Source organism: Sceloporus occidentalis, unplaced genomic scaffold (assembly GCF_023333645.1).
Source record: "Sceloporus occidentalis isolate IW3139 unplaced genomic scaffold, rSceOcc1.0.p SCAF_2, whole genome shotgun sequence".
Lineage (NCBI taxonomy): Eukaryota > Metazoa > Chordata > Lepidosauria > Squamata > Phrynosomatidae > Sceloporus > Sceloporus occidentalis.
Genome location: NW_028316982.1, coordinates 193,259,992 through 193,276,139, shown reverse-complemented (window position 1 = coordinate 193,276,139; position 16,148 = coordinate 193,259,992). Strand labels below are relative to the sequence as shown.

The 16,148-nt window shown below is 38.3% G+C and overlaps 1 protein-coding gene across 1 annotated transcript in view; it reads left to right on the top strand.

Annotated features, from left to right (window-relative positions):
* The window catches only part of CFAP47 (cilia and flagella associated protein 47), a 343,409-nt gene that overhangs the window by 65,010 nt on the left and 262,251 nt on the right, over positions 1–16,148 (top strand). Inside the window, exons 23-25 of the mRNA XM_089508424.1 lie at positions 1,175–1,275; positions 4,745–4,904; positions 12,992–13,187. Coding sequence (XP_089364550.1) covers positions 1,175–1,275; positions 4,745–4,904; positions 12,992–13,187 — 457 coding nt within the window. The remainder of the gene's footprint in view (positions 1–1,174; positions 1,276–4,744; positions 4,905–12,991; positions 13,188–16,148) is intronic.

The window sequence follows — 16,148 nt, the reverse complement described above, 5'->3', positions numbered from 1 at the left end:
CCTTCTCCTGGGTCAAAAAAATAATGGCTCAGTGTCAGAAACAAGCTGAAATTGTGCCCCTTTCAAGGGATTTTTTGGGGGGATGGGAGAAACATTTTTTAGGATGTGGAGGCTCTCCAAGTTCTCCTGAGGTGGCAATGCAGACCCCTAATTCCTCAAAGTTGCCCAGCCCTGCACTATAGCAATACCACAAAGAGAGTCCAAAAATGCAGGAAGCTGTAGTGATCTGTCTATCTGTCTGTCTAAAAATATTCACATTTTTAGAGGTTTTCATCTTAACTAGGAACAGATCTTTTGTCCAGCTGACAGTTGTTATACATTGAGGCCAAGATACCTCATAATACTTTGGGTTGCAACAGGGATAATTTATAACAGTATATTGCTACTAGGAAAATTCCAGTTATTCTGGGGATTGGAGCTAAACATGGATGGGGCAGGGAAATCCAAAGGGGATGGCAGATAATGTCATAATCTCTGCTAATCAGAGATCTGGAGTTTCAGTTCTGTGAACCTTAAGTCTACTAAGCCACTAATTAGGACTGATTTGAACTGACGTTTTGCTAATTTATTTCACATTATTGTGTCAGAAAATGACATGGAAGCATTTCATGTAAACTTTATGATTCTCCAGATCATTGCCTGGAGGTTCACATGTTTGACATCTAGCAGACTGAGACATAGGAGATTATCGCACTCAAAATATGTGCCGGGTTACACACGAGTTGTAACCATCAGCGATAAATTTTATCACATTTCTTCTTGCCAGGACAGTAGGCAGCCCATAACCAACCCAGGCTTCTCTGGCACCTTTTCAAGACTGGGATTTTCCCATTCTTGAAAAGGTGCTGGAGAAGCCCAGGTTGGATATGGCTGCCTACTGCCTGGGCACGGAACAATGTGATAAGATCTGTTGCTGACAGTTACAACCTGCGTGTAACCCGCCTTGGATTTCACGTTCGATAATCTCCTTATTCTCAATAAAACAAGAAATTTAAATTGAATATATTCCATGAATAGATTCTAAATCTTATGATGGATGCTTATTGCTTTTATTTATTCAAAGCAAAGTATGTCAATTCCAGAAACATATGAAGTGGCAATTGTTAATGATGAAGATCATCCTGAATTTATTGAGAGACTAAATTTAAATATCTATTTGTGCTTCTGTTTGCAGTATTACAGCCACCACTGGAAGTTTCTCCTTTAGAGCTCGTATTTCAATTTAGTATGAGAACTATCAACTTGGGTGTTATAAGTGACAGCAGTAACATAAAGGTAGGTATATTAAATGGGTAGATTCCTCAGTTTCTTCTTTACTGTTATTCAGGAGTTGTTATGTCTTCCATTCCACTTCAGTAGTCTTGAGGCAAGACAAGTGAATTTCAAAATGCTGATAACAGATTTTCTGAGTATACCATCACACAGCTTGCCACCCATTTTCTCCTTTTCAAATCTCTATATTATTTAATTTGCTTTTTTTGCAAGGGCAGAACATAAAAATATAAGAACAACATTTCTTAACAAGTATATGACAAGGAAGTATATACTATATAACAGAACTGTGAGCTGCAAAACTCAACTACCAGTTTTATAGGCCACTAAGCAGATATCTAAGGAGAAGGTAGGAAATATAAGCTAAAAACCAACAACAATGGGGGAACAGAGATGATGCCTGGGAAACTGTCAACAGGTCTGTGCTAGCCTTTGACTTTTCCACTCCCCCACCTCTCCTTTGGTGTAACCACAACTATACTTTTGCTTCTCTTTTTTACAACTGCTATTTATCATCTTACCTGGCTCAGAACAATTTGTGCCTAGTCTTACCTATGACTCATGAAGTTAGCTTGTTTCAGTGAACCATTCTTAAGATTAAATATTGTTTAGGATTTGGAATGCTAAATGGAGGTTAATTTAAAATACAACCAGATTTCCACTCTCCTCATAGATGCCATGTAGGTGGAGGGGGTACCAGGTTTCAAGGTTTTACCTGGCTAAATCATATTATGATAAGCCATTGCTAATTATGTCTAAGAAGTTTAGCCACTCTCAACTGGCCGATTTGTAAAGCCGAAAGCTTCCCCTTTTTGAAAAGAGGCTGGCTGAGCGCGGCTTCTATCCGGAAGTTATACGGGCTGCACCCGGCCAGTGGCATTTGCAGCATTTTGAGTATGATAATAACTGGATGCAGCCCAAATTAGGATTCAAACTGGCAAAGGTAAAATGGGTTTTTTAGCTGTGCACTAAACTTTTTAATGAGGCTATTAAGTTAAAATGCCTTGTTGCTGTGCAGGAGTGCTCCTTCGTATTAAAAAAAGAAAAGAAAGCAAATCACATAAAATTCCCCATATACTAACATGTGCCATATGACACCATGAAATCTGTTGTTATTAATCCTGCATCAGTAAACAGTCTATCTATTCTAGAAGACCAAAATTTGTGGTAAAGTTTTGCTGGAGATAATTTTTTAAGCATGACTGGGAGATTATGCTTTATAACTGTCCCTTTTCTTTATATTGGAGGAGTTATGTTATACTTATGTAACAGTAAAAACATGTTTGCCCTCCCCCGGAACCCTCCCCTGGAAAAGTCCCCAAGACTATCCTCCCACATCCATTATTAGCTAGTAATGTAAACAGTGATTTGAAGACTTTATCAAAGCAAATAAACCTTCACAATGATATTTTTGTAAGTTCTAGGGTTAATGCTAAGTTATAGTTTATTGGCATGTCTTCATTATGAATTCTAAGACCTTGACCCTAGCGTGGATCATGTATCAATGTTGGCTGATACCCAGGCAAAGAAAATTTGTATCCACTGGAAAAGGTTCTGTGTCGCTTATTGAAAAGTTTTTTGCAATTTTATTGTTTAGGTTTTGCATGCCATCAAAGTGTTGCCTGGTATTGATTTCAATACATTTATTTGAGTTCTACTCTAAACTGCTACAAAACCTTTTTTTTTAATTTGCCATGCTTGGGTTCTTCTATATTAGGTAGGTTATTCTTAATCCAGAAGGTCAGGGAGGCTGTAATGATGACCTATAACTTTCACTGTCCCTCAGCATTAGTCCATCTGGCTGAGATAGATAGGAATTGGAATGCAACAACATCTGGAAGGCCACTAGTTCTCCAGTCATACTCTTAAATATATTTCAGTGTCACTTCTAAAGTTTTAGGAAACTATGGCTACTGTCCTGTTCAATAATTATGATGTTGTAAGTTTGTCTGGCAACATGGAAATGGCCATATTTATGGCAAGTTGGACTGTTGAAAAGGTATGTTTTGGAGAAAAGCATTGGGAGAGATAACTATGAAGCTATAGTTATGTCTCGTGATGCAGGATTTTGGTCAGTTGAAATTTGGGGTTGTGACATACAACACATATCTCTCTAATGTTGGTTATTAAGTGTAAGTCTCAGTCATTTATTTATGGTATTTGACACCTGTCTCTGACATGAGAAATGCAACTGTGATGTTTGGTGGTGCTGCCAACAAGTACCTCAAAAACTTGTTCTCACAGACCTCCAGATTATTATGAGTTATCCCCCAGATTTCAATGCCATATTGCATGTGAGCAACTACTTTCCCTAAAAATACTTTCAATGCTAGAATTACCAGTCAGCCACCTCTAGAATAGAAAAATTTCAATATGGCATTGGCTGACTTCTCTTCTGTTGTTTTGATGTTGATGTGATTTCCAAGAATTTTTCTTACCAAAAACCCCTCAAATACTTCAAAGAGGGGACCTGTTATTTCTTATTTGTACCTAAATTCCACCTATGTTTACCAAAGACAATTACCCTAGTTTCAGCACAATTTATTCTAAGTTATTCTGTTTGACAGAACTCATAAAGTTTATTTAGATTTCTCTTCAGCCTGATTTTGTTTATAGACAATCATACAGTGTCATCAGTCTAAAAGCCAGGATGACCAAACTGAGGCTTGTCGTACTTCGGCTACATCATGAGCAAGAATGACTCACTAAAAAGACAATAAGGTAGAGAGTAGGAGAAAAACAGGTAGACTGCATACCAGGTGGATAGACTCAATCAAGGAGTCTCTGGCAGAGTGTTTGAGGACAGGGGTCTTGGAGGTGTCTCATCCAAGGTATCACCATGAGTCAAAGTCAACTCTAAGTCAGTTAACAATGACATCAGCATATGTTAAAACTGCAGTTTTACAACTTGCTGTTGAGGGAAGGATCAGAATAATTTAACTTAGTTATAATGTTAATATAAAGATTAAACAGGAAGAGTGCTAAAAAGTAGCCTTGTCTGACTCCTTTTGCTGAATGAATTTCTTCTGTCAATCTTCCATCTGTCTTAAACCTTATCTTTGTTATAACAGCCTTTTAGTCCCAGCAAGTGTACTCCATAAACTATTCTTATTAATTATATTAAAAGCTGACTTTTAATATAGTCAGTGACTACAGTGACTATACACTGTATAGTCAGTGACTACAGTGAAAAGCTATTTGGAAAGACCACTAGTGTAACACAAAAATCTGATCCAATGTACTATGTATGGCCTTTCCCAAACCCAGCTTGTTCTTAATGAAAAATATTACTGACCTTTACCCATTTTACCAGCTTCTGAAGAAGGAAGCAGCTGTAAATCCTAGAGTTTGTATTCAGTAAATTAATTTGCCAATAATTCAGAGGGTCTGATTTAATTGTAAGCGGAGAAACCACATCTTATTACAGTAATGAAACTGGTGATGCTCCTGATTTTCCCCACATATTTTTCAGAAGCTGCAACTCAAAAATATCTCAAGGAAAGAGATTAATTGGAGATTTGATCTTGATGCTGCAGGCAGAGCAGTGGATGATGGTATCTTCAAATTTAGTTTACATTCTGGGTTCCTCTGTCCAGGTCATTATACAGTTGTTACTATTTCTTTCTGTCCATGTAAGTATTTTGTTTTAATTTACTCTGCTAATTTTGTGTCCTAAATCCAGTTATACATCCCAACTCACGTAGATTAATTGGCATTAAATGGGATTTTGTTGTTGTTGTATGCCTTCCAATTTATAGTGACTCTAAAGCAATCCTATCACAGAGTTTTCTTGGCAAGATTTGTTCAGTAGAGTTTGCCGTTGCTTTCTTCTAAAGCTGAGAGAATGTGACTTCCCCAAGGTTACCCATTATGTTTCTGTGGCCAAGCAGGGATTTGAATCCTGGTCTTCAGAGTTCTAGTCCAATACACAAACCACTACGCCTATGCTGGATCTCCTAATGGAATTTACCTAGTGGAATTTACAACCTCTGATTGATAGTTGGAACAAACAATTAGATTAGCCTTGTATGCTTAAGATTGTGCCTTTCAAATGCTTTTGTAGAAGCTATACTGTGCATGGCAACAATTGTTTATTTTTTGTGTTTGATAAAACTATCTGTTCTATTAAAACAAACATAATTTCCCCTAAATTTCTAAAGCAGTAGATTGATATAGGGAGACAGAAGTTATAAATTCATTATATATAAAAAGCCAGGTGCCAGGAAGTTTGACTTAATGTTGAACCAAATTGTACTTGTTAATGTACAGAACAATGATTATCTATTTTTATTGCTTTCTGAAAGCATCCTCTATTCTTACATGTGTAGAAGACTAATGAAAGAGAACATTATTTTTAAAAGTTTAAAGAAATCAATCTGTTTTGAGGCTTCCTTTTTCTGAGGATAAGGATTGTATGCCCTAGAAAAAATGACTGAAATATTCTTAGATATCTAGCTTTCCTTTCTATTGAATTATACTGGGATCACAGAAATATTTCTCTTCATCCCAAAGCAAAGTTGTTTCCCTTGCATCAATCTAAGCAAGATTGATAAGGAAATTACTATAGAAAAGGAACCATAGCTTTCTAGATATTGTTGGACTACAGCTCCTGTAATACATTACCATTGACCATGCTGTCTAGACCTAATGGGGATTGTAGTCCAACAACATCTGGAGAGTCACGAGTTCTCTACACATGCTGTAGAACAGCAGTTCTCAACCTGTGGGTTGTGACCCCTTTGGGGCGCCAAAGACCACTGGAAAACACATATTTCCGATGGTCTTAGGAAATCATTTTATGATTGGGGGTCACCACAACATGAGGAACTGTATTAAGGGGTCGCGGCATTAGGAAGGTTGAGAACCACTACTGTAGAACATATATATAGTTTATTTTTGCAAGCATTGAATAGTTTTAAATTATTCTACAGTGCTGTGCATGATTTAATATGACTAAACTGCACTGAACTTGGTAGGGGCACAAGACAGTTATCACAGGCATGGGAAACTTGGGTTATACAAAGACTCATTTAGCCAAGCAAAGTTAAATGTATCCTGAGAGAAATGAATTTTGGTTTATTTCTAATCCTAATTGAACAGATGTTTCTTGCACAACTATCTCTAGAACTAGAAGCAGATACTTCCAGACTTGTTGGCAGTAGTTAGGACCAAATGGCTTAGAGGGCAAAATTAAATAATATGCCTTTGGTAATAGTTGTTCCAGGTTTTTAATTGAAGCAAATTGTACAATTGGGGAAGAAGCTTGCACAGCTGTGATAATTGTACAGTACTGCATAGTGTGCTCTTTGACCTTTTAATTGAACTTAAATAATTCCTGAAATGTGTTTGTTTGAATTAAAATTGACATGTGTGTCCTTGATAAAATGGTAACCCAGTGTAAAATGTATCTCAGCTTCCTGAATATTTTTGACACTGTAACATGAAGTGGAAATGCAAGCAACATTGCTGGAACAGGCTTGGATGCTAATTCTTGGACCATACTATGAAGACATACCCTAAATACTTTATACTAGGCTTTCAATCTCATACTTCAGAGTAGTGAATGATCACATCTGATCCTCCTGTAGAAGTAATTTTTAAACTTTCTGCCTGAAAGTAGATTCCATAATGATTAATATTGTGTGATTTGTTTTAATACTGTAATAGTTTAATCCTGTTTTAATGCTCACTTTTTGTATGTTTTTAATATTATTGTTCTTTTAAATTGTGAGTTGCTTTAAGTCCCATTTTATGGGGAGGGGCAAGTGGGATAGTAGTAGTGGTAATAATAATAATAATCAATGTGGAAAAATAGCAATGGACAATGTGTGCAGCAACATTTTTGAAACAGTTTGGTTCCCATTGTCTTCAGTGACACTTGACTGGAAACTGAAAATAGAACTGTGGGTAATGAAAATCTATAGTGCAACTGTGTTTTAAAGTTCTGGTCACCATCTTGAAAAGGACATTGTAGAACTGAATAACTGCAGCAAAGAGAAATTAAAATGATCATGGTACTGAAGTAACTTCTCTGTGAGGAAAGATTACAATGTTTGGTTTTTTTAGTGTAGAAAAAATTAGAAGTAATCGAAGTTATGGTAATGGTTTATAAAATTAGGCATTTTGGAAAAGAGGTGGATAGGGGGATCTTCCCTATAATAGAACATGTGATCAATAGTGCCATCCTATGAAGCTGCATGGTATGAGATCCAGGAGAGGCAGAAGGAAGCACTTCTTCACAGAGTTCATAAATAAATTATGAAATTTGCTAACCTAAAATTTAGTGACTGACCTGCAACATGGGATTCTGTCTTATTTAGTCAATAAGCTGTGTATTTTAAAATTGAAACTGTGTTGTTAAATAAAGTAGAAGTCACAAATGTACTCAATACAAATATTCTATGCGCTTTTTAATTGATTTGTAGAGATTACATGCCACTCCCTGTAAATGGATGAATATTAACAAGTCTTATGCAGATCACTATATGAAATTTTTAATAGGTTTGCCATGTGGTTTATTAATAAAATAAAACAAATAGAACCTTCAGCAAAATGATGACATATATCTTGACCAACTCCTTATGAGTGTTTTTGTTTAGGAATTCAAATAGAATGGTAGAGGAACCTTCTAATGCTCTTCAGGCTAGAATTAGATATGGAAGACAAGGACCCTGAACTTCTTAACATTATTTTTTTAGTTGTTCTCAACCACTAATGGTCCCTTTATAGCCTTTTTGAGTGTATGGAGGCTCTGGTGTTCATGTTAGTCCATTCTCATTCTTTTGCTTCACATACAGTCCGCCGTGTCATACATGCACTTGAGCTCACATAGGCGGCAAACCCTGGGGGGACAAAATGTCATGCACTCAAGGGAGCATGTTGCCATTAGAATCAATGGGACTTGAGATCCCACTTTTTTGCATAAGCTGGGCTGGGTAGGTCTGGAACAGATCACCCATGTCTATAAAAGGACCACTGTATATATGCAGTGCTTTAAGGGTGCAATACTGCCTTATTTTAATCACTATTCATGTTGCTTCTGGCTGATAGGCATGTTGCCATGCAAGTTTGTTATGAGAGTGAGTGATTGCACCTTGTTAAAGGTTGTGTAAGAATTGAGTTTGCATTTCTGGGATTGGGCAGTGAGGCATAACCAAAAATTCATTAATTTAAGTAACTATAGCAAAAACACATTTTTATTTCTGTACCGTTTTATAGTGCTAAGCACCCTCTAAGTGGTTTACAGTGTGTTAGCCATTACAATTTTGAATTGTAGTGCTCCAATTCAGTCACAGCAAAGCAATATTTTAGTGTCTTTTTTTAGATATTATGACAACCACAAATGAAATTGTATATTATATTATATTATATTTATATATATTCACTGAGAATCTGTGGAGCATATATTAGAATTTCATGGTTTCAGTTCTTTGCTGACTCTGAACTATGTAGATTGTCCTGTAAGACTTTCACCTATCTCTCAGTAAAGAGACCTGACTTCTGTTCCCTTCTGAATCTTTAAGAAGCTGGAATAGATAGAGGGAAGCCATCAATATTTTTTTATGAAAATGATGGTCTGGTTATAGGTGTTTCTTATTCTGTGATAAGCTGTATGATGCAACAATTTGATAACCTCTAGTTACTGCCATTACTACTTTCTTTGAGACATTCTTTGCCTGAGAATATCGATAATCCATTCAAAATGTTTCATTTAAAAAGTTAACTTTCATTGAGACAGTATGGGCAGATTAGATGTATTTCTTAAAATGTTGTAAACTTAGTATTTACAATTGTGAAGGATGTGTGTCTAGAGTTACCAGCTGTCTTTAAACATATGAATAAGATACAAATAGTGTTTCAAGTAGCCATAGGATTCAAATCCAATGGCAACTTTTATCTTGGGAGATAAATTGTTCTTTTTGTCAAGCATGAGTGTGACACTTCAGTCTGTTATAAAGCTTGTATTAAACACGGTGCCCAGCCAATCTCTGTTTATTAAGTCAGAAATAAAGCAAAGAATAGCTATTAAACCACTGATTGAAAATAGTACAGGTGCGAATTTACTACAGGTTGAATATCCCTTATCTAGAACCAGAAGTGTTTTGGATTTTGGATTTTGGATTATTATTATTATTATTATTATTATTATTATTATTTTGGAATGTTTGCATATACATAATGAGATATCCTACAGATGGGACCCAAGTCCAAATATGAAATTCAGTGATATTTTGTATCTACCTTATACACATAGCCTGAAGGCAATCTTATACACAATGCTTTCAATAATTTTGTGCATGAAACAAAGTTTGTTTACATTGAACCACTGAACCAGTACAATGCAGAGGTGTTACTATCTCAGCCATTTGTGCAGACAAATTTGAATGTTGCAATTCTGGATAAGGGATATTCAGCCTGTAGCACTCAGCAATGCTCACTATGGGCTAAAGTACATGGCCTGGAAAGAGTGGCTTATGGCTGCTCTGGCCATGATCAGGTTGGGATCGTGGTACCAGCACAGCCCACCCCAGAAGTGGGCCACTGCGAGAGCCCCAAACTGTGTGCTGGCAGGAGCAGATTAATTCCACTTCTTAAAGGTCCAGCTTTTCCCTCCTTGGAGTGGCTTCTAGTCATTTTGGGGTGTGTGTGTCATGCCACATCCCGAAAGTGGCTGTGGGAGCCACCTTACTTGGCCTGTGCATTTCGGGCCCAAAACTCAGCAATAAGCTAAAAGTGGAATGTGCAGGGATGGTATCCACACTACACCCATAAAGATGAGGTCTCACTCCCCTTGAACAATCAGCATCTTAATCTAGGAGAACTTGTTGACAGCTTTGATACTGGAGTCCCAAGTATCTTCAGTGGCATGAAGCTGTTTTACTGTTGTCTCCTATGGACAGAGAAAGCCTAGTCCAAAACAAATACAATATAGTTAACCTACTAACTATATTATAAACATACAATTTCCAAATGTACAATTAAAAATGATTAAGATCAAGTTTATAAAACATAACTGTATAGCACTTCCTTAAAAATCTTTTCCTTAATTAAAGATCTTCAGTTTTCAAGAGCCTTTAGAATAAAAAAGTGTTTGCCTGCTAATAGGACATATTATTATATTGTAATGAAAGACTTTGAGTCTTCTAGAGATGAGTTTATGTCATGGATTGAGTTATATTAAACTTTGCACACATTCCTGTGAACTCACCCCCCTTTCTTCCCAAACTTCATCAAAGCCAGACTGCCTAAAATCTTGCTCACAATGTATCTGTAGAATGTTTGATAGCTATCCTACAAAGTGAAATAGGGTCTTAGCACTTTCTGAGCTTACTTTTAAGATTTTCTATTACTTTATGTTGGAAAGGTCAATAATAAAAGGGGCTAGGAATAGAAAGGAAGATAGCATCACAAGGTAGTGTACTGGGAAGAATTTGAGGTGTGAGCACTGTGAGCGAAAGATGTTCTGTTGAGATCAGTCTAAGCAAGTTACCTGTTAAATCAGCCATTCAGTAATTACAAAAATAATGACCCTCACTTTTTAATTACCCTGCCTTCTCATGCAGTTGTATCACTGTTTATTATTTCCTAATTGTTTGTAATTTACTAGTAGGCCACCAAGAGCACTCTGGTTATTGGGTTTCTATAAGAATATAAATACGTACACACATGGTGATACTTTTGGGCCGCCGACTGACAAAGCAGTTAGTTTCTATAAAGTTTTCTGGACTAACTGCATGGAACTGCACAGTATAGACTGTTTGTTAACGTCTTATGAGGAATCTGTGAAGAAGATTATTATACCTGTATTGATGATTTAGCAGGAGATACTTGTTAATAAATTAAATTTACGGTTTAATCCAGCTATAAAAAGTGGCTGCACAAAACTAATAATAGAGTAGATGTGAACACCTTTTATGTGAAAGAATGGTCCTTCTTGAGCTGGTGTCTTAATAAAGGCAGCATATAATTTCTTTTAAGCTTGTAGATCTGCTGGAAATGGAACTTCAGTTTCTGTGTTTGGATTATGGTTTGATTAGTATAGTATAAAATGTTCCATATTGTTAACATGCTTTTGGTTAAGCAAAGCATTTTAATTTACATATGTAAGAGATAAAGACTGAGATTGAGCATTGGGGATCTTTAGGATAGGTTATGTTAGCACTGCTGGAAAAAAATGTCAAGGCAATACAATGAATGTACAGCTCCTGCAGCACTAGAAGAGGCAGCATTTTAAATCTGTACATATGTCTGTGGTACATGCCTGGTTTAATAAACTGACATAAATAAAAGAGATAGAAGTCAAGGGAACTCTGAAGAGCATCAGGAGCAATGCTTAGAGTTACTATTGATTCAGAAAGACACAGTCACTATTTTTAGTGCCTTGTTGATTGAATCTCTGTGGCACATGTAACCCCCAATGCCCCATGAATCTTAATGAAGGCCCCTTATTTCCCCAGGAGCTTGGGGAAAAACTTCTCATGTTCTTGTAATCTCCTTGTGAGCTGTTTTAAACCAAAGGTTTCGTGTGTGTGTGTGTGTGGCCAGAAACAGAAGTGACTTTTTGGTCATCTGTTTTTTTTAAGGGACCTTATTGCATTACACTCTTAAAATGGGGCTAGGTCGCCTTAACTGCTGTGCCTGCCTCCTGTTGCATTCTGGGATTTGCAGTTTAAGGAGGGGCATTTAGAATATTCAGCCAGAGAGCTCTTAAGCTTCACTGAACTACAAACCTAAAAATGCAACAGGAGGCAGACAGATCAGTTAAAGCGACCTAGTCTCATTTTAAGAGTGTAATGTGATAAGGTCCTAAATTTCTCCCTGGCCAGAATCACATCAGTGGAGTGAAGATAAGATACCTCCCCCCGGTCCAAGATGGTGCAATGTGCCTATATATGTATGCATGTGCATGTATGTGTGCATGTGATACACGTGTGCACACGCACAATAGCAATAGCATTTACATTTCTATACTGCTTCATAGTGAACTCAGCACTCTCTAAGCAGTTTACAATCTGTAAGCCAATTGCCCCCAACAAGCTGGGTACTCATTTTACTGACCTACAGAAGGATGGAAGGCTGAGTCAGCCTTGGAGCCTTGGGATTGAACTCACAACCGTGTGGCTGCAGTACCAGCATTTAACCACTGCGCCACCAGGGCTCTTTTGCACGCACGCACACATGCACACACAATTTAGTGTGTGAGTGGGTTATGGGAGTACATATGGACCTTTGAGATCTGGTAGGGAGTCCTTTGCAGCTCCTGTTTCTCAAGATGTGGCTCATTCATGGTATAGATAAATTCCATAACTGGGAAAGAATAGTAATTTCTTCTCTATACAATTATGTAGCCTATGGAGTTCAGGTGTTTTTGACACAGTAGACTACTGTGACTATTCTGCTACTGTGTAGTATCTTTATTGGTGAGCTTCAGGAAGGAAGATAAACTGGGATATAATTTCAAATGCTGTGTGTATGACTTGGCTTTTGAATTTTACATACTGTAGGTTTGAATGATTTGTAGATTGCTTCTTTAAAGATGATTTTATAGAAAAATCTGTTAATCTGGGCTGAAATATTACACAATCCTGGTAACTAGTTGCTATATTTTAGCTTGTTGTCAAGAACAGATATGTGTGTTTCATTTTTGAATCTGATCTGTGTCCTAAAAATGCACATATCATTTTTAGTAATATGGGTGACTCTTTACATTTTTCACCAGGTTGTCCTGGAGAATACACAGCTGAAGTCCCAGTGTTCTTGAATGATGAGATGTCTGTGTACAGAATTGTCAGTCTGTCTGGTGCTCTAAGGTCACCCAAGATCAGCTTTGACCCTCAACTACTGATATTGACTCCTGTTCCTCTCAGTGTGAAAACAGGGGCAAATGTCTCCATAATTCCCCAAAATTATTTAAGGTAAATCACCACTCTAAACTTCAGTATACATTGTAGTAACATCATTCTTAACAGGTGGGAGATCACTATTTTCTGTCTGCTCCTTTAAAATTAATACTTTTGTGCTACTAATAAAGGAATAGAAAAACAACAATTGGAAAAAGTAATATAGTTATAGGATAACTGTTAGCTAGTTTAGCATTAGCCTTTTTCCAGTCTTCTGATAATATCTGTTCTGGTTCAGGAGTTATTTCTTCACAGTTTAACCTCTGATATATATACTGTACTGATAGTTTTGTTTAAGCTTGTGTACATCTCATAAGTGGTGGATTGCTCCACCTGACATCCTGTGAATGAGAAGTTATACTTACTGTGAATGTTAATTCTAGAATGGCAGGTTGAGCAATCCACACCCTCCCAAGTTGAGGAAGAAATTACAAGGAAGCACATAGGTCAGAGAGGTAGATATTAGAGAAAGGACAGGGCTAGATAATGAAACTGATGGAAAAGGGGGGCTGTGGAAGTTAAACTGAAGAAAAAAAGAACGTTAGCCTCCTGCCTTACCTGTTGGCACATGGGGATGAACCCATAAGTGGTGGATTGCTCAACCTCAAAGAGAGGGTAGGCCAATGCCATCAGGCCTATCCTTAAGATACAGATCCCTCCATCTGTCCATCTGCCATGGTCCAGGCCTCAGAGGGAGAGAAGAATGCTGGACCTGATCCCCTTCCCCTCACCCATTCCCTTCTCTTTCTGTGTCGTGTCTTCTTAGATTGTAAGCATGAAGGCAGGGAACCGTCTAATTAAATGATTTTATGTACAGTGCTGTGTAAATTTACAGTGCTATATAAATAAAGCTTAATAATAATAATAACAACAACAACAACAACCTGCATTCCTAAAATGAATATTCATGGTAAGCCTAACTTCTCAACCTTATCTGAGAAAGTTGTGATACTGAAAGAAGGACCTTTCCTGTGGCTCTCATGGTCCAGGCAGGCTCATGGGTGATATATGGTCTGTCAGATAGCCTGGACTGAAGCTGTATTAGCTTTATAGTTCATAACCAGCACTTTGAATTGTGCTGAGAAACAGAACAGTAGCTGGTGGAATTGTTGTAGTATGGCCCTATTAATCTGCTTGAGTTAACATTCTAGCTGCAGCTTGGTATCAGCTGAAGTTTCTGAACACTTTTTAAAGGCTGTCATGTGCAGAGTGTATTGCAGGATGTAACTAAGGTATGTGACGTCATGGCCAGATCAGGCATCTCCAGGAATAGGTACTGTTGGCTCATTAACTTCTAGTATGCAAAAGCACCCCTGGCTACAGCAGAAAGTTGGGCCTCGAAGTTTAAAGCTACGTCCTATAGTACAACCAAACTGCAAGTCTGCAGCTTCAAGTGTATATATAACCCAATCCCACACAATCCATATCCCATTCTGTGCCCTGCCTTTCACATGACCAGGAATAGAGTTTCAATTTGCTTGCCCTCATCCATATTACTGAGGCTGGACACTGGTTTAGATCCAAAACAACTTCCTCAGAACTAGGTGGAAATGAGAAATAGCTGAGACAGCACCTCACCTGTGCTAGTTTTGTCTTGTATTCCAACAAACTAATCCGTCCAAACTGTGTTAGCATGAGACATATCATTGTGCAGTACAGCTTTGAAATACCAGAAGGTGTGGTAGGCATGAGCACAAATGAGCACAAATAGCCATTGATTACTTCACGGATATTTCTATACCAAATGCCAAATTGGCAGAACAATGTTAGATTTTTTGTTCGGGCATAGAATTCACTCGTAATTCATTTTCTGTTACATAGCAAATTGTATAAAACTCACAGTAGTTAGTCATTCAGCTTTCCTGTGATGCTGCGTTGACTTTAGGAGTCTAGATCTGTGTTTGTACTATAGAGGTTCAAGTCTCATAGCATAAATAATAAATAAATAATAAAATTTTTATTTATATGCCGCCCTTCCTTCGATCAGGGCGGCTCACAGCAGATAAAATACATACAAATTAAAAATCATACAATTCATTAAAATAAAACCAACAATAAAAAGCCCCTTAGCCCAACCTCTTGGCCACGAAAGAGGAGGGAGGCCCACAGGATATCTATTCGGGGAATGCCTGTTGGAATAGGAAGGTTTTAAGGTCCTTCCTAAATTGGGCCAGGGTGGTAGACGAGCGGAGCTCTGTGGGCAGCGCATTCCAAAGGGCTGGGGCAGCTATGGAAAACGTCCTCCGAGAAGTGGAGGCTAACCTAGCCCCAGGCACCTTCAGTAGCTGCTGCCCAGACGTTCTGAGGGTGCGAGGCGGAATGTATGGGGAGAGGCGGTCCTTTAGGTATCCTGGGCCCAAGCCATTTAGGGCTTTATAGGTAATTACCAACGCCTTATATTGAGCTCGGAAACGAATGGGCAGCCAGTGGAGGTCTTTCAAAATCGGTGTTATATGGCTGGTCCTGGGAGCACCAGTGACCAGCCGGGCCGCCATGTTCTGTACCATTTGCAGTTTCCGAGTTTGGTATAAGGGTTGCCCCATGTAGAGTACGTTGCAGAAATCCAATCTCGAGGTTACCAGAGCATGTACAACAGTTTCAAGGTCCCTCTGGGCCAGGTATGGACGCAGCTGGCGAATCAGCCGAAGCTGATAGCAGGTGCTCTTGATCGTCGCATTCACCTGAGCTGTCAGGTGAAGCGACGAGTCAAGAAGCACCCCCAGACTGCGGACGGAGTCCTTCACAGGGAGCGTGACCCCGTTCAGGACAGGTGGAACCACCGCCATTCCTGGACCAGGAGAACCTATCACTAGTAGCTCCGTTTTCTCTGGATTCAGCTTGAGTCGGTTTTCCCTCATCCAGCCCATTACTGACTCTAGACAGGCCACGAGCGGAGAGACGCCATCCCCAGTCACTGCATCAGTCGGAGACATAGAGAAAATAATTTGGGTGTCATCAGCGTACTGATAACCCCGC